This window comes from Pelophylax lessonae, assembly GCF_965119305.1.
Source record: "Pelophylax lessonae genome assembly, chromosome: 2".
In the NCBI taxonomy this organism is placed as follows: Eukaryota; Metazoa; Chordata; class Amphibia; order Anura; family Ranidae; genus Pelophylax; species Pelophylax lessonae.
Window position 1 is genome coordinate 545,502,027 of NC_138769.1, and position 26,569 is coordinate 545,528,595.

A 26,569-nucleotide genomic window follows, 5' to 3' on the forward strand; every position below is an offset into this window, starting at 1 on the left:
AGGCATTTAGAGGGCTGCAGGGGATTCTCAAAATTATCAGCAGTAGTCCGTACCACATATAGCCTGAGCAGTGCTCTAAGCCAAGCTTCAGCGACTTCCCATCTCTTACCATAAGCATAGCTGTTCGCTCGCTCAGAGCCTTTTCCATTCAAAAAGCGTCATATAAGACTTTCTGTGATTAGATCAGATGTAGGGGAGGGGCTGATAATATGCTCTACCCTCATACCCTCATCCAGCAACAGAACCTGGAATTCAAGGTTTTTTATTTTTTATTCTTGTTCCTCTTTCGTTCATTGACGGATACAGCTCTCCCATTATTCAGAACCTTAGAGTTATATTATCCCCTATAGGAGTAGGACACTGGGCAGAAAAAAGACTTTGCTACGCCTATGGGCAATCCCAGGTGGTATACTCACCCCCCACCTTCTCTCTGCTATAGGTCTAAATCTTTTTTTTTCTGCCCAGAGCAGAGTAAGGACCTGCCGGGATCTCTGGTCCTGGCAATTCTTTTCCTTTTTTTTAAATTGCTTTTTTTCGCCTGGTGTTGTGTTTTTTTCTTTTTTTTTTTTTTTCTGCTAGATCTAAAATAAACTGCCGGACTGGGCGATGAGCTGGAAGATTAAAATCCAATTGTTTCCCCCCCACCCAAGTCTGGCCAGCGCGCATGTGCAGACCAGAGCTCTGCCCAGGGTCGGCCGCAACAGGCTCCTGGACTGGGACGGCCAGCGAGTTACACTTCTCGCAGGGACACATATGACCGGACGCCGATAGTCCACTCAGTTCCTCCCAGGGTTCACCTCGAGTCGGCGGCCCCATCTGTGTTTTTTTTGTTTCCCAGAGTGCCCTCCCCTGCCTCATCTGTCACCAGATCCTGAATCCTGTTGCTAAGGACATGCCCACCCTGTGGGGTTGGTAGCCACGTTCCCTGACCTCTCTTTTATATTGCATGGGAGCATCCAAAATGCCCTCTTGTGTTTCCTGCACGCCTTGCTGTGAGGTACCCCTTTGCAGAGTCGCTACTCCAGAAGTGGACTGTCTCCCCCCCCCCCCCCCCCCACTCAGTCTCCTGGTTGAACAGGCAACCATGATTCCGGTATAGGAATCTCTGGCCTTTTAGGATCTGGCTGACAGGAAGGCTGTGGCCACAATATTTTCTCTTGTTGCCGTCTCTGCGTTTAGGTCAGTCCTGGCCATTGTCTTAGTGTCACAAACATGAACTGAGTGGGCTACGCTTTTGCACTGTGACCTAGAGGGTGAGAAGGTTCCCCTTGCCTTGGCTGAGTGGCGGACCAGTTGGTCCAGGGGCTACAGTTTGTCTGCGATGTCTTGGGCACGGCCCCCTGATTTCTAAGCAATCTGTTTCGGCAGTGGCCTTAGGCGTGTATTGTGGCTTAAGTGTTGGTCTGTGGACGAGGAAATCACCTGTTTGGGCATACCCTGGATGACGTCGTTAAAGAGTCTCACGGTGGGGGAAGAATGTTTCTTCCAGTCTGGGAAAGAACGTCGTCACAGACATGGCCTGTCTTCCTGGGCCCACAAGTCCTCCTGTGGACTTCTAGACCCGCAGACAAGGTTCCTTCAGCTTGAAGGTATGCCCCCACCCTTGGCCGGGCGAGGGGGCATTTTTGCTGGTTGCCGGGCCCATGGACCTCCTTGGTAAATAAACGAATAGGTCCATGAAGTGATGCTGTCCGGTTACAAGTCTCAGTTTTGTTCTTGCCCTCCGGAAAGGTTCTCCCGTCCAATGTGTGTCCTCATTGGTAAGCTCTCTTTGGAGCGGTACGTGATCGGAATGGTTTCAGGGTTTCTTTTTTAAAGCCTGTTCACGGTGCCAAAGGAGGAGGACTAGGTTCGTCTATTTCTGGACCTTAGGGCTCTGATCTGCTTGTGCGGGTACAGAATGGAGTCTATTCGTACGTACGGTGGTGGCATCCCTTCATCAGGAACTTTCTTTCTGCCTCTATCGGCATAACGGATGCTTCCCTGCACATTCCAATGTGTCCCTTATACTAGCGCTTCCTCCATTTTTGCTGCGGGAGAGGAGCATTGCCAGTTCATGGCTTTACTCTTGGGGTCACACCTCCGCTCCTTGGGTACTCACAAAGTGTTGGCCCCAATTTTGGTGTTGCTACATCAGCAGGGGATTGCGGTACTGGGTGAGCTCTTCTTGTGAGCAGAGTCCGCTGCTGCTCTGATGGGGGATGTAGGGATTACTATACAGACCCTGAAAAGGGTTCAGTTGGCCTCCTGGATTACCAGAGGTCTGCTCTGATTCCACCTAGAAACTTGGATAATTTGGGTCTGACTCTGGATTTGGCTCTAGCCATTGTTTGTTTCTCTGGACAATCTCCAGAAGTTGCATGCTGCACTTCATCTACTGCTGTCCAGCAGGTGGTTCTCCCTCTGGACTTGCATGCGGGTTCTGGGCCTGATTGTATCTACCTTTTGCGATGGTTCAGTTTGCACAGTTCCATACGAGGTCCCTTCCAGGTGAGATCTTGGTAAAATGGGACGAGTGTGCACGGTCCTTAGACGTTCAGATCTGGCTGCATCGGAAAACCAGGGGGTCCCTGGTTTGAGGGATTCGTTCCCCCAGTTCTTCGGTATGGCAAATCCTTTCTCCCCCTTGGACAGTGGTCACCACAAATGCAAGTCTGTCTGGGTGGGGAGGTGTCCTGGGACTGAGCTCTGCTCAGGGTTGTTGGACGCTAAAGGAGTCCAAATTGCCGATCTATGTCTTGGAACTTCGGCAATCAGGCTGTGCCTGGATCCCTATACGGATTGTCTCTGGGGGCTACTGATATGGTACTAGTCGGACAATGCCATAGTGGTGTGGCCTATGTCAATTACTAGGGCGGAACAAAGTGTGTATTGGCTCCCTCTGGTGGGCAGAATGCTTCGTTCTGGCACTCCCTGCAATACATGTGCCAGGAGTGGAAAAACTGGCAGGCGAACTATCTGTCAGGAAGGCGTTCGACCAATTGAGTGGTCCCGTCACCTGGACGTGTTTCATCCTATTATGTCTTCGGTTTGGCACCCCGAGGTGGATCTGTTGGCATCCTGGCTAAACAGGTACCAAAGTTGTGGCAAGGTCACAGGATCCTCTGGCGGACGCCACAGAAGGTCTGGTAGCCCCGTGGGACCAGTATCTTCTGATCTACGATTTTCCTCCTCTCAAGCTTCTGCCGCGGCTTTTATGCAGGATTGAGGCCGAAGGGATCCTGGTCATACTAGTGGCCCCAAGCTGGCCTCTCCGGTCTTGGTTCGCTGACCTGGTGTGATTGGTTGCCGATGACCCTTGGACTCTGTCTTTCAGTGAGAATCTGCTGTCCAAGGGCCAATCTTTCATCCTGCTTTGCAGTCGCTGGCTTCGACGGCCTGGCTGTTGCAAACCAGGTGCTGAGGGATGGAGTTTTGCCTGGGTCAGGCTAGGTAGCCTACCTCCTAGGGAGATCTACCATCTAACGTGGGAAAAGTATGACTTCTTCAATGAGGTGTTGAGCAGAAACTGGCCTTGATTTTTTTTTTTAGCGACTCCAGGCCACGCGCCTCCTGGTAGATATAGATATATATATATATATTATATAATAATTTTCAAGGGGTTCGGGATCTGACCTTGGTGCTTTCAGTTTTCCAGAAGTCTCCCTTTAATAATGTTCGGGAGATTCCTCTGCTTACGGTGTCCCAGAAGGTGGCCTGTTTGCTGGCTATCACCTCTGTTCGCAGGGTGTCGGAGCTGGCGGCCTTATCTTGTCATACCCCCTACTTGGTGGTCCACAAGATGAGGGGTTTCTTTGCCTATGTCCATCAATCCTTCCTAAGATTCTCTGATTTCCATTTGAATGACGTCATTGTGTTGCCTTCCCTGTGTCCCAGGGCCAAACATCCAAAGGATTTTGATTTGCATACCCTTGATGTGGTTCGGGCGATTTGCGTGTATCTGACAGCTGCGGAGTCTTTTTTTTCAGAGGTTAGACTCACTGTCTGGGATCACGAATGGGCCAAGATTAGGGCTTTCCGCTTCGTCTGCGACCATTGCCAGATGGATTAGGTCTCCAAGCCTATTTTTTTAAGGGTCAAGTTCCTTCTTTCCCTGTAACGGTGCATTCTACTAGAGCACTTAGCCTTCCATCATCAGGCGTCAGTGATGCAAGTTTGCAAGGCGGCCACTTTCCCTGTTTCTACAAGTGGATGGGTTTTGGCATCTGCTGATGCTTCCTTTTGGCTGCAAAGTTTTGCAGGCTGCTGTTTAGAGGACTTGTTCCCTCTTTTTGGGGGTGTATTGTTCAGGTGGGCTCAAATTGTTTGTTGTTGAGCTCCTGTTTTACCTGGTTGGCTATTTAGTTTTAGGAGATTTTTTGTTGTCCCACCCATGTTTGGCACTGCTTGGGGACGTCCCTATGGTTCTGAATAACAGAGAGCTGTGTCCGTCAATGAACAAAAGCGAAAATGGGACTTTTGTACTTACCGTAAAATCCATTTCTCTGAGTTCATTGATGAAAACAGCACCCCCCCACCCCTCTGTGGAGTTGTAATACTTCTGACACTGCTTGTTACTAAACTGAAGACCCATAGCAGAGAGTGGGAGTATACCACCTGGGACTGCCCATAGGCATAGCTAAGTCTTATTTTTTCTGCCTAGTGTTCTACTCCTGTAGGGGGCAAAGTAACCCTATGGTTCTGTATAATGGAGAGCTGTGTTTTGTCAATGAACTCAGAGAAATGGATTTTATGGTAGATAGGAAGTGCCGCATAACCCACTAAACTCACTGTAAGAGATGGGAAGTCCCAGAAGCATTGATGAAAATGTAACCATTTCCAGCAGCCCTCTTGCTGTTGCATCGCATTCATTAACCGTAACCACACTGGCCCAATTTTAGTTTTTTTAAATAGTTTTTATTGTTCGTTTACGGACAGACCCACCTCCATGTCTTCTAGATCCTTGTGCTTATGCTGCTCTCTCTTCAGGAGTAGGACTAGAGGGAAAGAATTTTGGCTAAGCCCCTGAGGCAGTCCTGGGGGTATACCATCACTTTCTGCTATAGCACTTCAGTTTTTTTCTGCCTAGTCAGGAGTAAGGAACTGGCTCCCTGCCCGGGATCTGCGGTCCTGGTGTGTTTTTTCCTTTTTTTAATTGTAATTTTCTTTTCTTTTCTGTCATTTTCTGTTCCTGTGTGAACTACAATCCAAAACCTGGACTGGGCGACACACTGGATATCCTAGATTCTTACTGTCTTCTCAGTCTGGCCTGTGAGCGTGACCCAACTATTAGTGCCGCACTAGGTTGGCCGCGACATAGTCCCACTGGATGGGGGCTGGCCAGCGATTGAAACACCTCGCGAGGTCGCATAACCCTGGTCACGACAGCAGTCACGATCAGTCGCAGCGTACCTCAGGCCACAGCACCCCCATTCCAAGATAGTGCGGTGGACTGCAGGGAGTGGTGATGCCAAGGTGTCGTGGGAGGTGTCTTCCCCCCCCCCCCCTTTTTCTCTGGGAATTGCTGGGGTGTTCGCAGGCCCTCCCTGCTGATGGTAGGGCCCTCGTGTCCTTCCTCTCCTCACGTTGCCCCCCTCCCTAGTGGGGTTTTCCCTGCATGGTCGTCCTCACCTGCCCCCTGTCCTCTCCCATAGTCCCTTTTAGGGATGCTTGCACGTTGCGCGGGAGGGGGAGGTGTCTATTACTAGCCTCGGTGGCCATTTTTTTTATAGTCCGGCGGCCATATTTTTGGTTTCCCTGTATGATCTATAGCGGCAGCCATTTTATTGTGGTCCAGGTTCGGTGACGTGCAGCAGGGGCCTCTAGTGTCAGTGTCGGCCCTTTCTCTTTGATCGCAGTGTGGCAGGCTGTTTGGCACTCTCCAGCTCTGGAGTGATGAGTCTCTGGGTATACGATCCTTCCTCTGCTATATACAGCACCGTGGGTGCACTGATACTTGTGGTGCTCCGAGCTTTGTGCGGGGTGTTTTTGTTTTTTCTTTTGTGCACAGTGCGGCTCTTATTTTTAACCATGGAGCTCCTGGAATGTGTATCACCACCTGACCCACTCCTTAAAGCTGTGGGACCCTCTGGGTCTCAGTCTGCTCTGGCGGCCATGATGGTGGCCCTGCAGTCACTTGTGTCAAAGGTTGATATGGCCCTGCAAAGGCGGCCTAGCAAGAAGCGCCCCCTGCCTTTACCTGTATCCTCAGCCTCCTCAGTGTCTGAGGTGGTTTTGCCCGCTGCAGACGCAAGTCAGCCCACTGGTTCTGCGTCCACACACCCTGAGTGCTCTAATAGTGAAGATGAATTTTCTTCCTCTGCAGCCACGCATGAAAAAGCAATGGTGTAGGCATTGATTGTCTGTGCGGGAAACTTTAAAGTTGGAGGACTCAGCTAATGCTGAGTCGGCGACGCTGGTGCAGTTTAGCACCTGAAGATCATCCAAGATGACTAAGGTGTTCCCCTTTCCTGCCTATTTTGACATGATTGTCAATGACCTGATTAGTCAGTGGGGTTCTCTGAAACGCATGGTTGGAATACCTAAGCGGTTTGCTAGGAGATATCCTTTTGAGGAGTCTCTGCTGAAGAAACAAACGGTTCCCCCGTCAGATTTCCAGGCTAAATAAGGCCACACTTTTGCCGGTGGAGGATTCTCCTCTTTTAAGGATCCTGTGGACAAGAGAGCTAAGGCTCTGGTCCGTTACCGTTTCACCGTTGCAGGTTCAATGTTGAGGCCGGTGTTTGCTATCACCTTGGTATCCCAGACCTAAACAGAATGGGCAAAAATTTTACGCCAGGATCTGGAAAGGGGTGAACACGCTCCTGAGCTGGCGGATCAGTTGATCCAGTAGCTACAGTACATTTTGTGAAAAAAGTGAATAACCGCGCTCAAAACAAGTACCACACAACAATTCATATAAATTTGTGAAACCAGTGTATATAAAAAGTATATATCAAATTGAAATAAAAGTTATTAATGTTAAAAGGCCATATCAGTCTATAGGTGATAAATGGTTCCTTAAAGGAGATGCTGGTGTTCATGCAGGTAATTGTGACCTCCACCGTGGGACTTCCACCAAAAAAACAGAGTCCGCTTACCAGAAAGGGCAGACCCCTTAATTACAGGGAGTCAAACCGAGCAGTGATTCCAGCTAGGAGCTCCTGTGTGGGAACAATTACAGCATTCCACAAGATACCAGACTTATTTCAAGCGGATATAGATCCTTCTGAGGTCCAGCTCCCAAATATTTGCAAATATTTCGGAGCTGGACCTCAGAAGGATTTATATCAGCTTGAAGTCTGGTGTCTTGTGGAATGCTGGTGTTCCCACATAGGAGTTCCTAGCTGGAATCACTGCTCGGTTTGACCCCCTGTAATTAAGGGGTCTGAGCTTTCTGGAAAGCGGACTCTGTGTGTGTGTGTTTGGTGGAGGTTACACAATTACCTGCATGAACACCAGCGTCTCCTTTAACCACTTCAGCCCTGGAAGATTTGGCTGCTCAAAGACCAGGCCCTTTTTTTGCGATTCGGCACTGCGTAACTTTAATGGACAATTGTGCGGTCGTGCGACACTGTACCCAAATTAAATTGACGTCCTTTTTTTCCCACAAACAGATTTCTTTTGGTGGTATTTGATCACCTGTACGATAATTTTTTATTTTTTTTGCTATAAACAAAAAAGCGACAATTTTGAAAAAATAACTATTTTTCACTTTTTTTTTTTTAATATGAAATTCTCAAAAAAAAAAAATGTAAAAATCAAAATTTTTTAACATTTTAGGCCAATTTGTTTTCTGCTACATATTTTTGGTAAAAAAAAATCGCAATAAGCGTATTTTGATTGGTTTGCGCAAAAGTTATTGCATTTACTAATTACGCCCCTAGGGGCGTGATTATAACGGTTAGGGGGCGTGGCTAGTGAAGTAACCACGGAGACCTGTGATCCTATATAGCAGGATCGCATAGCCTCTGTGCCTACTTCAGTGAGAATGACAGACGGCTGTGTTTACATCAGCCGTCTGTCTTTTTCTCCCTGCTCCTGTGGGAGATTGCGAGTGCCCGACAGCCATCGGAGCCGCTGGTCACACGCACTGGCTAGGCAGGGAACGAGCGGGGAAGGGAGCGCGCCTCCGGCGGGACGCGATCGCCCCCTACAGGCTCTTTGGCAAGCGACGTAGTACTACGTAACTTTGCCTGTAAGCGGCTGCATGCCACAGTAAATATACAGGAGTCTGTCGGCAAGTGGTTAAGGAACCACTTATCGCCTATAGACTGGGATATCCTCTGTGTCCTTTTCACATTAAGATTCACATTAATAACTTTAATTTCAATTTGATATATACTTTTTATATACACTGGTTGCACAAATTTATATGAATTAATGTGTGGTACTTGTTTTGAGCGCGGTTGTTCACTTCTTTTATCATTTATTGGGCTTTAGTTACGTCTTTATATCTGCTGCTCACTTGTCTGAAATATATTTTCACGCACCTATTTACTTGGAATAATTACACAATTTAATATATATTACACACCCCCAGAAAGGGAGCTTCACATTTTTATTTTTGGCACGATAAACATAGAAGCATTTTCTGCATCCTATGCGCAGGTTGTTTAGTGATTAGCACTAAAGTATTTTTATCATACAGTACATTTGTGATGCATCTTTGGATGCGGCCCCCTTGACGGGCGGGGTATCGGTGACGGCGGTTATTCTTCCCCGCTTGATTTGAAGTACTGTTCGGCCAACCAGGCTTCTAAAAAGGTGCTGACTGATCTACCCTTTGTAGGTGCCTATTTGTTCGGTGCCTCTTTGGAGGAGATCATTAAGGGCCTTACGGGAGGTAAGAATACATTACTTCCACAGGTTGCTGCGGGCAAGGAACCTCATCTTAAACGTGGTCCTTTTTTTCTCGGCTCACAAGCGGCTTTCATCTGTCTGGATGGCAGGAAAAGGGTTCTAGACCCACCCGAAATTTTGCGGGGGGCTCACACCAAGTAAAGTACGCCTTCCAAACTCAATGATCTATCTTCCTGGAAGTAGATTTTCTAGCTTTCTGCTTTGGCGGCGAAGTCCTTTGTACACTTTTTGTACAGAGAGTTGCCATCTGGGTCCTCCGGTGCGATCCCTGGTACCTACGTGGGATCTCAATTTGGTATTTTCGGTACTTCAAAAGCCTCCTTTTTGAAAACATTCGTGAACTTCCTTTTAATCACTCTGTTGCAGAAGGTGGCCTTTTTGGTTGCTATTGCTTCAGCGTGTAGGGTGTTGGAGTTGGCTGCGTTGTCCTGTCGGTCACCTTACCTGGTGGTTCACAGGGACAAAGTGGTGTTAATGACCCTGTCAGGTGTTCCTTCCTAAAGTTGTCTCGGGTTTTCATTTGAATGAAGATATTGTGTTGCCGTCTTTTGTCCTAAGCCAAAACATTCTAAAGAAATTGCACTATATTTCTTGGATGTAGTCAGGGCAATTCGGGTGTACCTGGCTGTGACTAAGTAAATTCGGAAAACCGATTCTTTGTTCTTACGGGTGGACTTTGTAAGGGGGAGGCTGCATCTGCTGTGACCATTTCCAGATGGCTCTGGCAAGACGGTGGTGCAGGCCTATTCTATTAAGGGTCAGGTTTCGCTTTTCCCTGTCGAGACACATTTTACAAGGGCGCTTAGTGCCTCCTGGGCCTTCCGTCATCAGGCGTCAGTGGTTCAGGTGTGCAAGGCGGCTACGTGGTTGTCTGTACACACATTCCCAAAGTTTTAGAAGGTGGATGTACTTGCATCTTTAGATGCTGCTTATGGCTGCAAAGTTTTGCAGGCTGCAGTTGCAGAGGCTCCCACCTTTTGAGGGTGTATTATGTTTTATTTTTTTCCTGGTGGTGAGCTCCAGTTTTTCGTGGTTGAGCACCTGTTTTTACCTGGTTGGCCTTGTTGGAAATTAGTTGTGCTCATAAGTTTACATACCCTGGCAAAATTTATGATTTCTTGGCCATTTTTCCGAGAATATGAATGATAACACAAACTTTGTTCACTCACTCATGTTTAGTATTTGGCTGAAGCCATTTTTTATCAACCGTGTTTACTCTTTTTAAATCCTAATGACAACAGAAACTACCAAAATTACCCTGATCAAAAGTTTACATACCCTGGTGATTTTGGCCTGATAACATGCACACAAGTTGACACAAAGGGGTTTGAATGGCTATTAAAGGTAACCATTCTCACCTGTGATCTGTTTGCTTGTAATTTAGTATGTGTGTGTATAAAAAGTCAAGAGTTTCTGGACTCCTGACAGACCCTTGCATCTTTCATCCAGTGCTGCACTGACGTTTCTGGATTCTCAGTCATGGGGAAAGCAAAAGAATTGTCAAAGGATCACGGGAAAAGGTAGTTGAACTGTATAAAACAGGAAAGGAATATAAAAAGGTATCCAAGGAATTGAGAATGCCAATCAGCAGTGTTCAAATACTAATCAAGAAGTGGAAAATGAGGGGTTCTGTTGAAACCAAACCACGGTCAGGTAGACCAACTAGAATTTCAGCTACATCTGCCAGGAAAATTGTTCGGGATGCAAAGAAAAACCCACAAATAACTTCAGGTGAAGTACAGGACTCTGAAACAAATAATCAGCCAAGCGCTCACTCCGAAGGGGAAGACTGGCGTGCTGCTCTCCTCAGGCAGGGAACTCCAAACGGATGCATAAAAGAAAAGAAAAGGAGGCGCAAACACCTAGTGCATTACCCGTGGTACTGTTAAAATTGGTTAAATAAAAATGCTGAATGCATACTCACATACATGAAGAATGAAAATCGTATTGCAAATTCCCGTCACCCATGTGTTGGACCATGTCCTGGAAATTGCGACCGCTAACGCGTTTCGGGAGTCAAGCTCCCTTCCTCAGAGCTGGTCATGTCATAGCAGATTGAAGTTTATATAGAGAGTAGCTCAGTGTTCCTGAGAGCTCAGGACTCTGAAAACATGTGGTGTGGCTGTTTCAAGATGCACAATAAGCTCCCTGCGCTCCCTACTGTTAACTGACATATGGCAACCCTTTGACGTTGCAGGCCTCGCTGTTGGCTTGGCGTCGTTTTTACTCAGGGCAGGGCCTGCCTCAGGGTAGAATAGCCATCCCTCTACCAATTGAAACCATCACAGATGTCCTGCCCTCTCTAGCGCCCCTGAAGTGGAAGGAGAAGGGCATCACCTTGATCTCGGACCTGTTCGTGGGTGATGCACTTCTATCCTTTGACCAACTGAGATTCCGTTTTAATATCTCCCCACAGGAAGCTTACAAAGTTTCTACAAATTTCCCGCCTTCTGTCCCCTTTGTTACCCCCTTCTTTATCCCTCCCAAAATCTGTGTGGCAGTTTCTCTCTTCACCTGCACCACCCCACAAAGGAATCTCTTCTATAATCTATTCCAAGACAAGCTCTCTTTCCAGAAATCCAAACCCTTCCTGAAGTGGGAGTCGGAACTAGGCCAATCGTTTACGGATTTCCAATGGAAATGTGCCTTTTGGGCGGTCTATCTGGCCTTGAGGTGTGTTAATCTCTGGGAACTTACCCAGAAGATAGCGCTTAGATGGTATCTCACCCCCTACAGGCTATCCATGTTCTATCAGACTTCCTCCCCCGACTGCTGGAGGGGTTGTGGGCATGTAGGCAATATCTATCACATATTTTGGTCTTGTAGATCGCTCACTAGTTTTTGGAATGGAATATTTCGTATTAGCTCTGATATGACAGGTATCCTGACCCACCCAAATCCCTCCCTGGCAGTTTTAAATATAGGTATTGAGATCTTTCCGGCACAATATCGTAGTGTAGTTACACACGTCCTTCTAGCAGCTAGACTGCTTGTTGCTAGGAAGTGGAAAACGACCATGGCTCCTAATGTTTCAGAGGTCCTTGATATTGTCCGCACAAACTTTCATTTTGAATCTATGCTGGCTTGCAGAGCGGGTGTCAGCGCTAAATTCTCCTATATGTGGTCCATTTGGACTGAATGGTATGCACTCTCTTAATTATTGCTTCCCATCCAGCACCTTCTTCCCCCTCCCTTTTTTTTTTTTTTCCCCTTTTTTTTGTCCCCTTTTTAGAATCTGATTAGACAATGTTGTTGTAGTATTACTACTGTTTGTCTACACTACTGTTGTGTTTGCCACTTATCCCTATGTCTTAACATGTTTGTACTTTATATTTTGTTGTTTGCAAAACTTCAATAAAAACTAATTTGAAATAAAAAAAGATGCACAATAAGGAGGCACTTGAAGAAAGATGGGCTGCATGGTCGAGTCGCCAGAAGAAAGCCATTACTACGCAAATGCTTCAAAGTATCCCGCTTACAATACCCCAAACAGCACAGAGACCAGCCTCAAACCTTCTGGCACAAAGTGATTTGGAGTAATGAGACCAAAATTGAGCTTTTTGGCCACAACCATAGACCCTACATTTGGAGAGGAGTCAACAAGGCCTATGATGAAAGGTACACCATTCCTACTGTGAAACCCGGAGGGAGATTGCTAATGTTTTGGGGATGTGTGAGCTACAAAGGCACAGAAATTAGGTCAGAATTGATAGCAAGATGAATGCAGTATGTTATCAAAAAATACTGGAGGAAAATTTGGACTCATCAGCCCAGAAGCTGCGCATGGGATGTACTTGGACATTCCAACATGACAATGATCCTAAACACAAGGCCAAGTCGACCTGTCATTGGCTACAGCAGAATAAAGTGAAGGTTCTGGAGTGGCCATCTCAGTCTCCTGACCTCAATATCACTGAGCCACTCTGGGGAGATCTCAAACGTGCAGTTCATGCAAGACAGCCCAATAATTTACAGGAACTGGAGGCTTTTTGCCAGGAAGAATGGCCAGCTTTACCATCTGAGAAGATAGAGCCTCATCCACAAATACCACTAAAGACCTCCAGCTGTTGTAGCACTGCCCCCTTGAGGGCTGCTGGATGTTGCACTCTCGGGTCCCCCTGGGTTACCGTTAGCAATACTGGCATTCAGAATTTAACACTTTACTTCTTGGCTCAGTCAATGATCAGTCCAGGGGTTTTTTAGTGTTTGGTGTTTTTTTTTCCATTTAAATTAGGGATGGGAGAAGGGAATAGTGGGATACTCCAGAGTACCTATTCACAAGATATGAGGACTCCTATTCACAAGATATGAGGACTCCTATCTGATGATGCAGCCAGGCTGCTCATTCACCTTTCCACTAGGTGAATTTAGATTAAGTCTCTATCCAGAAGACTTGATGAACTAATTCTCTTCATGATACTTTCCTAGCATCCCCTTTCACTTGATACACTGACACCCATCCTCTGACTATCCTACTTCGGGGTGGCCCCCCTCAGGTCACGCCCCTTGGCACAATCCCCTGTACTCACTATACTGTTTTTCGAGGGTCTCCAGTGTCTCTCCCCCCCCTCTAGTCAGTTCTCCTGGACATCTGGGTTCAGTTCAGTTACTTTGATCCCCAGGCCGACTGCCTGTGTCCACGTGCCACCACCATAGAGGGGGAGGCAGCCGCCACCCTCCCTCCGGGACTCTGCTCACCAGCCAAAGAGCTTGCAGCACATGTGCTCCTGGCTTTTATACAGTATCCCATAATGCACGGAGACAATCTCTGCCAATCATCGGGACTGTATCAAAGCTTGTGTACCCATTGGTCAGGTTTCCTCCCACTGTCGAACATGCCTCCCTATTGGACCAGTGTGAAACACTATCTAGAGCCAATTAATCACACACTGAGCACATTGAGACCTAACTCACAGATCCTGCTCTCAGGTAGGCAGAAAGCAATATAGATTTGTCTGCTGCTCCCCTGATTAGACAGACAGAGCCAAAAACTATACTCTATCACTAGCACCTACCTAGGAGGGTGCTACACTGTCATTGATGTTAAAGGGGGCAATACACTAATAAGAACTTGGGTATGTAAACTTTTGATCAGGGTCATTTGGGTAGTTTCTGTTGTCCATATGATTTAAAGAGTAAACACAGTTGATGGATAATAAATGGCTTCAGCCAAACACTAATTATGAGAATTTTAAGAGAAGTTTTTGTGTTATCATTCAAATGCTCTGAAAAATGGCCAAGAAATTATAAATTCTGCAAGGATATGTAAACTTATGAGCACAACTGTATTTTTATTGCTGTGTTTTTCCCACCCCTCATTTTGATACTGCTTTGGGACATCCCAAGGGTTTAGGAGACATGGAGCTGTGTCAGTCAGTGAATGAAAGAACTGGATTTTTGTCTTACCATAAATTCATTTTCCTTTTCTCTGAGGTTCACTGACGGACACAGCACCCGCCTATCTGTTGGGTTGAGTTTTGTATTCTTCTGACACTGCTTGTTACAAATTGAAGTCCTATAGCAGGAAGTGATGGTATTTCCCCTGGGACTGCCTCAGGGGCGTAGCCAGAATTGTTTTTGCCAAGTTTTACTCCTGAAGAGAGAGCAACATAAGCCAAAGGGTCTACAAGACATGGAGCTGTGTCCGTCAGTGAACCTCAAAGATTTTACGGTAAGACAAAAATCCAGTTTTTCTTGGAGTTCAGCTTTAATATTGCCAATTCTTTATAGGAGCTTTCTATAAATCTAGTATTTTCCACTGTTTTGATTGTATACATTGTAGAGATTTCATGTTCAATTATCAAATTTATTTTTGTGATGACATTGCTTTCTTTTTAGACTTGGAAGAATGAAGGATTCTTTGCTTTGTACAAAGGTTTTTGGCCAAACTGGCTAAGACTGGGACCATGGAATATTATTGTATCCTTTTAAATTCACAAATGCTTAGTGTTTGTATGCAATGCTGTTTTTTATATGAAGTTTTTTTTAAAGTGATTATTAAAGTCTTGTTTTTTTTATTTTATTTAAAAATAGCAAACATGTTCTACTTGCTTTGTGCAGTGGTTTTGCACAGAACAGCCCAGAACCACCTTTTCTCTGTCGCTCATTGACAGACGCAGACTTCTTGATTGATATCAGTAGGGTTATACTGCTCCCCCTACAAGAGTAGGACACTAGGCAGAAAAAAGTTTTGGCTACGCCTGTGGACAGTCCCAGGGGTTATACCCTCTCCCTTCCTGTTATAGGATGCCAGTTTTTTTCTGCCTAGTCAGGAGTAAGGACCTAAGTTCATTGCTGGGATCTCTGGCCCTGGCAAGCTTTTTTAGATATTTTTTTTTTTTTGCTAGTTTTTTTTTTTTTTTTCCTCCGGATTGCTCTTGTGAGATCTACACGCAATTATGACCGATCTGGGCGACGGGCTGGATGTTGAGATCCAGTGGTCACCCCAGCTGGCCAACGAGCGCGTGCAGGCCCTAGCTCCGGGCTGGGTCAGCCGCGACATAGTTCCACTGGACAGGGACTGGCACCGCGAGTTAAACGTCTCACCAGGTCGCATACGGCCGGTCTGAGCCCGAGTCGCATCGTCCTTTTTGCCCGACAGCCCCCCCCCCCCCCCCACCTCGGTAGAGAGGGGTTCTGTCAGGAGTTGGCGACTGCCTGTTTTGGTATGGTGAGTAAAATGTACCCCCTCTCCTCCTGACAGGTTTTGGGGCTGACATGGGCCCCTCCCTAGGATAGTCGGACCCTCACAATCCCGGGTTCCCCTCTGTCCTGTAATGCACCCAGTCTATCTGTTGGGATGTGTCTCCAGGAGGCTGAATCTGGGTTACAGGCCGCAGATGGGGGGGGGTGGGTTTGCGCCCCCGCTGACGGCTTCGGGATCGTGTGGAGGGGGTTGCTATCTGTTTTTTTTTTCCAGGCCCATCTGCTGATCGATCCGTGGGTAGGCACAGGGGGGGGGGGGTTCCATTTTGCGCCACGGGCTGCCATTTTCTTGTGATCTGCATGGCGCACTGTTAGTGTCTGTGCGTGATACTGTAAAAATGGAGGACGCAACTGCGACTGAGGCGCAGGCTACATTGTCACTCATGAGCCTTCCAGAGCAGCAAAGGTTTTTCCTTTTCCTGTGTACTTTGCCACTATGCTCAAAAAAGATTGGGACCATCCAAAACGTTGACTTGGGATGCCTGAGCGGATGCTAGGTGCTATCCTTTTGCAGGGTCCCTCATTATCAAGTGGACTGTGCCACCTAAGGTGGATCCGCCGGTCTGCAGACTGCATGGAGCTACTATGATCCTGTTGGAGGATTCCTCATCCTGTAAGGATCCGGTGGATCAGAGGGCGAAGTCTGTGTCCCACACTATGTTCTCCCTGGTGGAGTCTGCTTTAAGACCGGTGTTTCTGGGTGCCCTGGTGTCACAAACATTGATTGAATGGGCTATGCTACTATGCCGTGACCCCGAGGGGACACAACTCCCCCCTTGCTGTTTCGGAGCTGTTGGACCAACTGGTGCAAGGGCTGCAATTGTTTGTGCTGCTGCACTGGACACTGCTCCCCATGCTGGGTCGTTTGTCCTTTTGAGCAGTGGTCCTGCGGCGGATGTGGGTGTAAGAGTACCTTTCTCCCGTAGGCTACCAAGGGTGAGGACCCCCGTCGCTGACGAGGACCCTCCTTTTCAGCACACAGGGAGTTCTTTCGTCCCTCAGGTTCAGTCGATGAGGCAAGTGACCCTGGTCTGGAAAACAAAAATCAAATCTCTTCAGACCTGCGGATAAGGCCACTTCGGCCTGAAAGTGCGCCCCCACCCATATCTGGGGTGGGGGGACGTCTTTGCCGGTTCCCGGACCTGTGGCTTTCCTGGATTCAAGACAGATGGGTTCACATGCGGTCGGGGTACAAGATTGAGTTTCGCTCTGTGCCACCGGTAAGGTTCTTCCCTTCCACTGTGAGGCTGTCCCCAAATCGCTTACTGGCTCTCTTGGGGGCAGTATGGAACCTGGTACAACAGGGAGTAATAGGGTCCATACACGGAACCGGAACTTTCTGGGGCTTTTTTCATGCCTTTTTACAGTACCCAGGAAGGAGGACAGGGTGCGTACGATCCTGGACTTAAGGCGCTGAATAGTTTTGTGCAGGTTAAAAAATTTAAAGATGGAATCCATTCGTACGGTGGTGGCCTCCCTGCATCAGGGGGGACCTTCTGGCCTCCATGGATATCAAAGATGCCTGCCTTCACATCCCCTATGCGCAGTACACCAACGTTTTCTGCGCATTGCAGGGGGAGTGGACCATTATCGATTTGTGGCATTACCCTTTGGTCTCGCTTCTGCTCCTCGGGTCTTCGCATAGGTGTTTGGCCCTAGTTCTGGCGCTATTGTTACTGCGGGGGCTGTCGGTCTGGGAGACTGGCCTATCTGGGCCTAACTTGTCCTCGCCCTTAGCCAGGGTGTTTCATCCTTCGGAAACACGGCATGAGCTCCAGACTGCGATCAGCTGTTGCTGTCCAGCCAATGCTCCTCCCTTCGGACCTGTATGCGAGTTCTGGGACTGATGGTGTCATCCTTCGAGGCAGTCCCTTACGCTCATTCCACACGAGAATCCTCCAGAAGGACTCCCTTCTCAAATGGAACAAAAATCTAATTTCCCTGGACAATCAGATCCAGCTGAGCCCTGTGACCAGGGAGTCCCTGATGTGGTGGTTTCAGTCCCTGATGCTCACTCCAGGGAAGTCCTCCCTTTTCGATTTATTGGTCTATTGTCACCACGGATGCCAGTCTCTCTGGGTGGGGAGGGGTTCTCGGTGGATTTTCTGCTCAGGGAGTCTGGTCCCTGGAAGTATCCAGGTTGGCCTATTACTGTACTGGAACTGAGAGCAATCAGGCTTGCCTGGTTCGCTGGAATGAATGTCTTCGGGATTGTCCAGTGCGCATTCAATCGGACAATGCCACAGCCGTGGCTTATGTCAATCGCTGAGGGGGTACCGTAAGCACCCCTGCGGCCTTGGAAGTGGCCGGCATCCTTAGATGGGCGGATCGCTTTGTTCCAGCTTTCTCCACTGTTCCCATTTCAGGAGTGGAAAATTTGATGTGTATAAAAAGTGCGCTGGAAAAATGGAACAGAAAAGCTGCAACCTTAGAAAAAATATGCAAAAGAAAAATGGGTATATCAGGTGCGCTAAACTATTGTTGATATCCAATATATGATGATATAGTGATAAATCAATAAAAAATTGAGTGATATATAGAATTGGGAAACAACCTCAAAAACCAACAAAGTAAATAACATGTACTCAACATTGAGTGAAAAGAGGTAAAAATTTTGTATAAAATCATACAAATGTGTGTCCAAAAAAGTCCATAAATAAGATGTGAAAGTCCAATATCATATACATCCAACAAGCATGTGAAATGACTCCAAGGTGCAAATTCAACACAATAGATGTGTGCAGCAAAGACCTCCACCATGAATGAATAAGCCCCTTACCAGATGGGATAATACAAGGGCGTGTGTATTATCAGATCCAATATTATTAGGTAATCCAGGAAAAGTGAGAGAGCCCCAGATCCTTCTCTCCAGTCAGGAGAGAGCAGGTCAGCCTCTTACCAGATAAATCGTGAGTCTGGGCAAGAAATTCCGCCTGTAGAAAGTGCCTTTTCTGTTCCCTGGAATCCTTGGATCTACTTGCTCGCCAGCCGCCGCTGTGATCCTGTCACCCCCAAATGGTCAGGATCCTCAGATGGGCGGAACACTTTGTTCCAGCTTTCTCCACTGTTCCCATTTCAGGAGTGGAAAATTGGCAGGTGGATTTCCTCAGCTGACGGACCTTGGATCTAGTAGAATGGTCTCTCCACCCGGAGCTGTTCCACCAGTTGTCCCTTAGTTGGGGCACTCCAGATGGGGATCTGTTGGCGTCCCGGATCAACAGTAATGGGTAGTGGTTTGTGGCCCGCTCCCGGGATTCTTGGGTAGATGTCACTGACACGCTGGTGGCCCCGTAGGGTCTGTATCAGCTGCTTTATGCCTTTCCTCCTCTCAGGTTACTACTGAGACTTCTTTGCGGGATAGAGGTGGAAGGGATTCCGGTCATTCTTGTGGTTCCAGACTGGCCTTGTTGGGCTTGGTACTCTGAACCTGGTTGGACTAGTTGCGGACGCTTCCTGGAGACAGTAGGACCTCCTCTCAGGGAGGTCCTACTGTCAGGGGCCAATCTTCCATCCGGTTTTACGGTCGCTGGCTTTGCTGTTTATAGCCGGGTGCTGAAGGAAAGGGGATTGTCTGCTTCAGTCATTCCTACTCTGCTCACACCGAGGAAAGTGACTTCTAGAACGATCAATCATCGTACGTGGAAGTCATATATTGCGTGGCGTGCGTCTCTTGGGGTTCCCCCAAGCTCTTGCGCGGTGGCTCGTTTGTTTGTTTTTTTTTCCACGGGGAGTTGATCAAAAGTTGGCCTTGAATATATCGAAGGTCATGTCTCGGCCTTGGCAATATTCTTCCTAAGGCCATTGGCCACCCTTTCCCTGGTGCGTTACTTCATTCAGGGGGTGCGACACCTGGTACCTCCAGTGCGACCTCCGTTACCACCTTAGGACCTTAATTTGGTGCTGTCGGTTCTTCTGAACCCTCCCTTTGCAAATTTTCAGTGGATTCCCCTGCTTACCTTGTCCCAGAAGGTGGCCTTCTTTGTGGCTATTACTTCTGTGTGCAGGGTGTCGATGCTGGGGGTGTTGTCCTGTCATTCTTCCTATCTGATTGTTCATAGGGATACAGTGGTACCTCGACCTGAACTGTCCTTCCTTCCGATGGTGGTTTCACTTGCACGAAGACCTCTTGTTAGCCTCCTTGTGTCCTAAGCCTACACATCCGAAAGAATTGCATTGCATCCTTTGGTTGTGGTTCGGGCAATCTGGGTGTACCTGGCAACGTCTGACTCTTTTTTTGCAAGTCCGATTTCTTTCTTTTTTTTGTGATCATGGATGGCCCTGGGAAAGTGTTGCCTGCGTCTGCTGCTACTGTTTCCAGATTGATCTGGCAGACTATAAGGATTATTTGTACATGATTATTCGATAAGAGTCAGGTTCCTCCTTTCCTTGTTGAGGCACATTCTGCTCGGGTGCTTAGTGCTTCCTGGGTTTTTCGCCATCCGGCATCTGTACCTCAGGTTTGCGAGGTGGGTACCTGGTCGTCTGTTCACAACTTTACAAAGTTTTATAAAGTTGATGTGCTGGCATCTGTGGATGCCTCTTTTGGCCGCAAAGTTTTGCGGGCTGCTGTTTAAGGGGGCCCTTAGTCTCGCTTGAGGGTTTCTGTTTTCTCAGGTGGCTTTCATCTTGTTTCGATGAGTCCTATGTTACCTGGTTGGCTATGTTTAGCCTTGTGGACGTCCCTACTGATATCAATCAAGAAGTCTGCGTCTGTCAATGAACGACAGAAAACTGGATTTTTGACTTAACGTAAAATCCTTTTCTCTTAAGCTCATTGACAGACGCAGTACCGGCCCCTCTATTTTTGAGTTGGTTTGGTATGATTTCTGACACTGCTTTGATACAAAACTGGCATCCTATAGCAAGAAATGAGAGGGTATACCCCCTGGGACTGCCCATAGGTGTAGCCAGAACTTTTTTTCCTGCCTAGTGTCCTACTCCTGTAGGGGGCAGTATAACCCTACTGATATCAATCAAGAAGTCTGCATCTGTCAATGAGCTTAAGAGAAAAGGATTTTACGGTTTGTCAAAAATCCAGTTTTTATCGAGTCCCTCGCCAGCGCTCCAGGCCCCTCCCTCCGACCGAGCGCCTCCACAGCAAGCAGCTTGCTATTGGGGCACCGGAGCCAAGCCGCTGCTGTGTGTCCCATTTAGACACGAAGCCACGGTTCAGCCCCGCCCCCTTGCTCTCTTCATTGGCTCACTGACTTTGACAGCAGCGGGAGCCAATGGCGCTGCTGTCTCAGCCCATGAGGAAGAGTTCCCGGACAGCTGAGGCTATCGTGTAACATCGCTGGAGATGGGGATCAAGTAAATATTTGGGGGGCTGCACACAGGTGTTTTTTTTTTTTTTTTTTTTGTTATCTGAATGCATTCAGTGCATTAAGATATAAAAAAAAAAAAAAAAACCTTCTGCCTTGAGCCACTTTAAAAGATGGCATTATGCCAAGTAAATGGATACCGAACATGCTTGCTTTAACGTGTGCACTCTCGTGGAATAGTGCCAGATAACGGTTTTTAAAAAAAATCTTCATGGGCAACACTTTAAAAGTCTTTACAGGTTACCAGTTTAAAGTTGCACAAGAGGTCTGGTGCTGGAATGATCATACATATATATATATATATATATATATATATATATATATATATATATATATATATATATATATATATATATTTATATATATATATATATATATATATAATATATATATATATATAATATATCATACATACATGACCAACGCGTACGTTCACCTTTGTGTGCAGTGCAAGCACAAGGGACCAGGTTTGCTTTAAACCATTTTATTATTTTTTTTTTAACACTGTTTCTTTACTTTCTTTTGTTTTTTGTACTTTAAAGCATTTATTGCTGTCATAAGGAATGCCTTTTAGACCCCAGAAGTCTCCTCTGCCCTTTTTAAAAGCATATGTTCAAACCAAGATTGGTGTGATCAGATGCTTTCACGATTTTAAAAATGGTGCGGTTTACATCCGGGGAAACTGGAATGACCAGATACTCGTTGCTTATGGTTTCCTATACCATAGAGATGATTGGGAACTTTTTCAGTCCTTGATCAGCTCTATGGTAAGCTGGCAGGGTCATTTTGTGTTCGGTGGGACGGAAGAGCCCAGAGAGGCACCTGTGGATGGTGATGGTGGGGTGGGCTTAATCCCTCCTGCCACCTGTAAAAGCAAACCAGCGGATAATTAGCCTCTAGGCTGGCTTTTACAAAAAAAGAAAATCTCTTCCTGAAAAAAACAATACTTGGATGATGCCTGTAGCTGCAGGCAGCATCTCGGTATACCACTTGAAAGCCGCAACGTATATGTATGTTAGGTGGTCTTCAAGTAGTTAAATGTTTGTTTGGGCATTGTGGGCCCATTGGGGAGATTTCTCCCTCACTTCTGTCCTAGTTATCACCAACACAAAAAGCAAGGGGGAAACCTCTTCAGCAAAATAACAGCACTGAAATAACCGTATTCATCTTTAGTTTACCAAAACTAAAAGTAAATAAAATTTAAAAAAAAATGGCTGTTTAAACAGTTTGAATAATTTAATCTCGGTTTAGAATTTACAATATCCAAATGTCAGGCCGGATGGAATTGGGAACATTGGGGATTCAGTGAAATAAGTTATGTTAAGATGCCTGATCAGTAGTTGGCTGTTCTATCCTTAACTCTCTCTAGTTTTTTATTACGTATGAACAGCTCAAGAGACTAAACCTGTGATGTGGAAGCTATGAAACTGGCCAAGTCGTTTTCAACGCCAAGAACCATCTTCAATTTCAGATCTCTGTGCTTCAAACTCACTTCTTGATGTCACCAGTGGAATGTGTCAATGTATCCGGGTCTGTTGACAATTAGAGGCCAAATGTCATTAGGGCAGGCTCATAGCACAAGAGGCTTCTATTGATAATTTGGGTTCTGAAGGGATAGTCAGCAATGCTTCAATTGTAAGTCTAGATGAAGGAATTGCCCGTAATGCTTGTTAAGTTTAAACCAAACTTTTTTGCTTTTAAACTCCTTTTTTAGGAGGAGGTTGAAGTTTTGTTCTATTTGTAGCCATTTTATACTTGTATATTGCCCATTTTAGTTTATTTTTTACACAGATTTGTTTTTAAACTTTTTTTTTTTTTTTTTCCACAACCCCCCCCCCCCCCCCCCCCCAAAAAAAAACCCACAAGAAAAAGGTCATTGTTGCACAATTCCACTCTTAACAGCATTTTGTTTCTGATCACCTTTACATAGGGCCTGACTAGCCTACCATGGCAAATGATGTTCCAATGATGTTGGAAAAGCCAAGTTGGCACCATCTATGGTAGTTGCTTGTCTTTAAGGCTCATTGCACACTAGCATTTTTTTTACAATTCTAGATGCTAAATAGTGTTCTCCTATGTGTTCAGGCTATTAGCATTTTTTGAGCTCCAGCGTCTAGGAGCAGGAAAAAAAAGTTTTTGGAGTGTTTTTCCAGCCGAAAAGAAAAAAGCTGAATACTCTTAAAAGCTACGGCTTTTTTTTTTTTTTTTCCCAATTCCTGCAAAAACGCTTATAAAATGCTAATGCTACTAAAATGCTTCTAGAAGCTGGCACAAAAATGCTATTCTCAGCATTTTTTTATCCAGCGTTTTTTTTTTTTTTTCTATCATTTTTGAGCTTATGAAAAACACTAGTGTGCTTGGAGCCTTAAGGAGATCTGCCTTCAGAAGCTGACCACCTCCTACATGTTGACTGGCTGTAGTATTAATATTCTGACTTCAGTATTTTCATGGGTCACTGACCCAGTATGAATAAGCAGATGGCTATGTATTCCTTCACACTGACACTCCTGAACTACATAACCGTGGCAGCCCAAAGACTCCGAATATATTGAAGCCTAGGCATCCAACAGTATTAGGTCGTCAGATGTGGCAGCTGCTGTTTCTTTCATGATTGGCTTCTTTTAAAGAATGCAGCCTGTCTGTTCTTGCAGGGTTAGCAGTACCGCATGCCTCATGCATTCTTGGATGATGCATACACTTTTTTTTTTACCCAGTGGGCACTAGAAAGACTTCTTGGCATTTAGTTTTTATGTTGCGGAGTTAAAAAAAAAAATTATCTTGTTTTCAGGCTGTTACAGAATTGTCTGTCTTTTTAGTATCATGGTCTGTACAATTCTACAGATTGGTGTGCTATATATCCACTTAAAGTATACATAATGCATATTTAGGATGGATAACTTGTACTAATTTTATGTATCACTATTGAGTTGTCAACGTAAAGTATAACTAAAGGCAAAACATTTTTTTTTTTTTTTTGGACAGAGTAGAGATGGATTAGAACACTATTCTGATTTGTACTCCTTGATAAGAAGGTTCACCTTCTTTATTTGTCATGTTTACCATTCTCCACGAATGAAAGTAAAAGAAAATAAAATTTGAGTTGTCCCCTGAAGCATATTAGAAGGCAAATCTTCTAATGAATTCTGGTTACAAACCAGGGATTCCCTCACTTTGGAGGGATTTCCTCTTACTTCCTATTTTGGCCATAGGATAGGAAGTGAATGAGAATCCTGCTTATGAGACCCAAATGGCAAAAAAACTGACAGTGGTTATCACCCTCCCTTACTCTAACCAAAAAAAAAAAAAATTGCCTAGTTCTACATTCATTTATTTAAGCAAGCAAACGTGTGTTATAAATGTATATTTACATTATGTTTGTTACTAAATAGCTTCTTAGGTCAGTTAGTCGATCCTATTTAGTTAAACCAAGACAATGGAATGTTATTTTTTTTCTATCAAAACCAATCCCAAGGTCTTTATCTCAATTTGCTTATGTGCAGTAGAAAACTCCATAGCTAGATATTTTTTTAAATGAAAATCCAGCTTAATTTTTTATTTATTTTAGGAGAAGGGATTAACCTCTTCCAGGCTTTAGTGCCATGTGTCCATTTAAGAAATACCTCTTTATTTTCTGGGCTGGGTAGCCCCCTTGTCCCAGGATAGGACAGTAAATGTGGCCATATACCATTGGAATTTCTGTTGGAAAATAAAACAAATGTTCTTAAAACCTTTTCAAATGTTTAGTGGGGTCAAATTGATTGTTTTCAACCCCAGTGATGAGGAGATTCAAAAGTTGGAAATGTTTTCTTGATGAAATTCTAACAGTGAATGTGGTTTTCCTTTGGAAAATGACATTCAATCCTAAATCAAAAGTTAGGAGCAAGCAAAAGTAGTTGTGAACAACATTTTGTCAAGTCATCGATTGTGTGGTACTAGAGTTTAGTACAGTAGCAATCTGTCAATTTGAAGCAAAACCAACAGTAAACTTACCTAAGGTTCCAACTCTACTAAAAAAGTTATTTATTGGTTTGACTAATTTGGAGGTATTGTCCTATCACGTCTTATCAAGGGGACAGCAATCCTTGCCCATGAAGATGCAGACAGCAATTAAACTAGATCTAACCTTTCCACACTTGATCCAAAATAAACTTTTGTTTGCAGTTAGGCTTTAATGTAGATGTGACCCCCCCCCCCCCCCCCCACACACACACTTTTTTATTTTTTAACCTCATGCTAATATTAATTGCATTAAAATGGCTCTGGTGAATGTATAAACTGTCCTCATCTGCCTTCAAAAGGACACATTGATTGTAGTACATCTGCAGCATAATACAGTGGATATTGGTGTCATAAAGAGTATAAGGTATGTTGTGATACCAGCAACCAACACTTCACTAATGTTCTTTTGTTTTCTGCATATGATGAAAAACTATCGCTATTTGATCTGTTGATACCTAAGCCAGTCTGTAAGAGCAGAGCAAAATTTTGGAGCAGTACATTCCGCAGTTATTTACGGCTTTATTTATTGGAAGGTGACATTTCAGTACAAGATCTCAAATGTATATTTTTATATTTTGTGCACTTGACACTTTGCACTCTCCTGCCAATGTAGATAGGTAATATTTGTATGCCATTGTTGCACTGCTGTGTTGGCTACTTGGACATGCATATAAATATGCTTCTTGTTTTTAGCCACTACTACAGCATGACTTTTTATGGTGCTAGAAGCAAAACGTGTGTGTTTTTAGTTGTAGATGTTACTCCTAAAATGTGTGTAAATATGTACAGACCTATTTTTTTTCTGTTACAGTTCACCTATGTTTTGTTTGTTTCCTGCCCTATTGGTTCCAAATAAGAACATGTAACTAGTTAACTACATTAATGCTTTAAATTTTCTATGCCTATGTTAAAGCCCATTTAACCCTTCCTGACTTTATTACTGTATTGCGGTCATTTGGCATATACAGTTATACACCTCTCTTAGGATTTGTCATTTCTTAAGTGTTGCAACAAGGGATAAAGGAAAAGTTCACTTTTTAGAAAAAAATGTGTTAATTCACTTAATATTTTTACCTGCAAAAATAAATAAAGTGTGTGTGTGTGTGTGTGTGTGTGTGTGTGTGTGTGTGTGTATGTATGTAATATATATGTGTGTGTGTGTGTGTGTATGTGTATATATATATATATATATATATATATATATATATATAATATATATACACAGTGGGTACAGAAAGTATTCAGACCCCCTTACATTTCTCACTCTGTTATATTGCAGCCATTTGCTAAAATCATTTAAGTTCATTCTTCTTCCTCATGAATGTACACATAGCACCCCATACTGACAGAAAAACACAGAATTGTTGACATTGTTGCAGATTTATTAAAAAAAGAAATATCACATGGTCCTAAGTATTCAGACCCTTTGCTCATTATTTAGTAGAAGCCCCCTTTTGATCTAATACAGCCAGGAGTCTTTTTGGGAAAGATGCAACAAGTCTTTCACACCTGGATTTGGGGATCCTCTGCCATTCCTCCTTGCAGATCCTCTCCAGTTCTGTCAGGTTGGATGGTAAACGTTGGTGGACAGCCATTTTTAGGTCTCTCCAGAGATGCTCAATTGGGTTTAAGTCAGGGCTCTGGCTGGGCCATTCAAGAACAGTCACGCAGTTGTTGTGAAGCCACTCCTTCGTTATTTTAGC

At 45.1% G+C, this 26,569-nt stretch overlaps 1 protein-coding gene across 1 annotated transcript in view; it reads left to right on the forward strand.

Annotated features, from left to right (window-relative positions):
- The window catches only part of SLC25A30 (solute carrier family 25 member 30), a 97,495-nt gene extending 74,943 nt beyond the window's left edge, over positions 1-22,552 (forward strand). The window contains exons 9-10 of the mRNA XM_082247398.1: positions 14,680-14,760; positions 22,237-22,552. Coding sequence (XP_082103524.1) covers positions 14,680-14,760; positions 22,237-22,278 — 123 coding nt within the window. The 3' untranslated portion in view covers positions 22,279-22,552. The remainder of the gene's footprint in view (positions 1-14,679; positions 14,761-22,236) is intronic.
- The last annotated feature ends 4,017 nt before the right edge of the window (positions 22,553-26,569 follow it).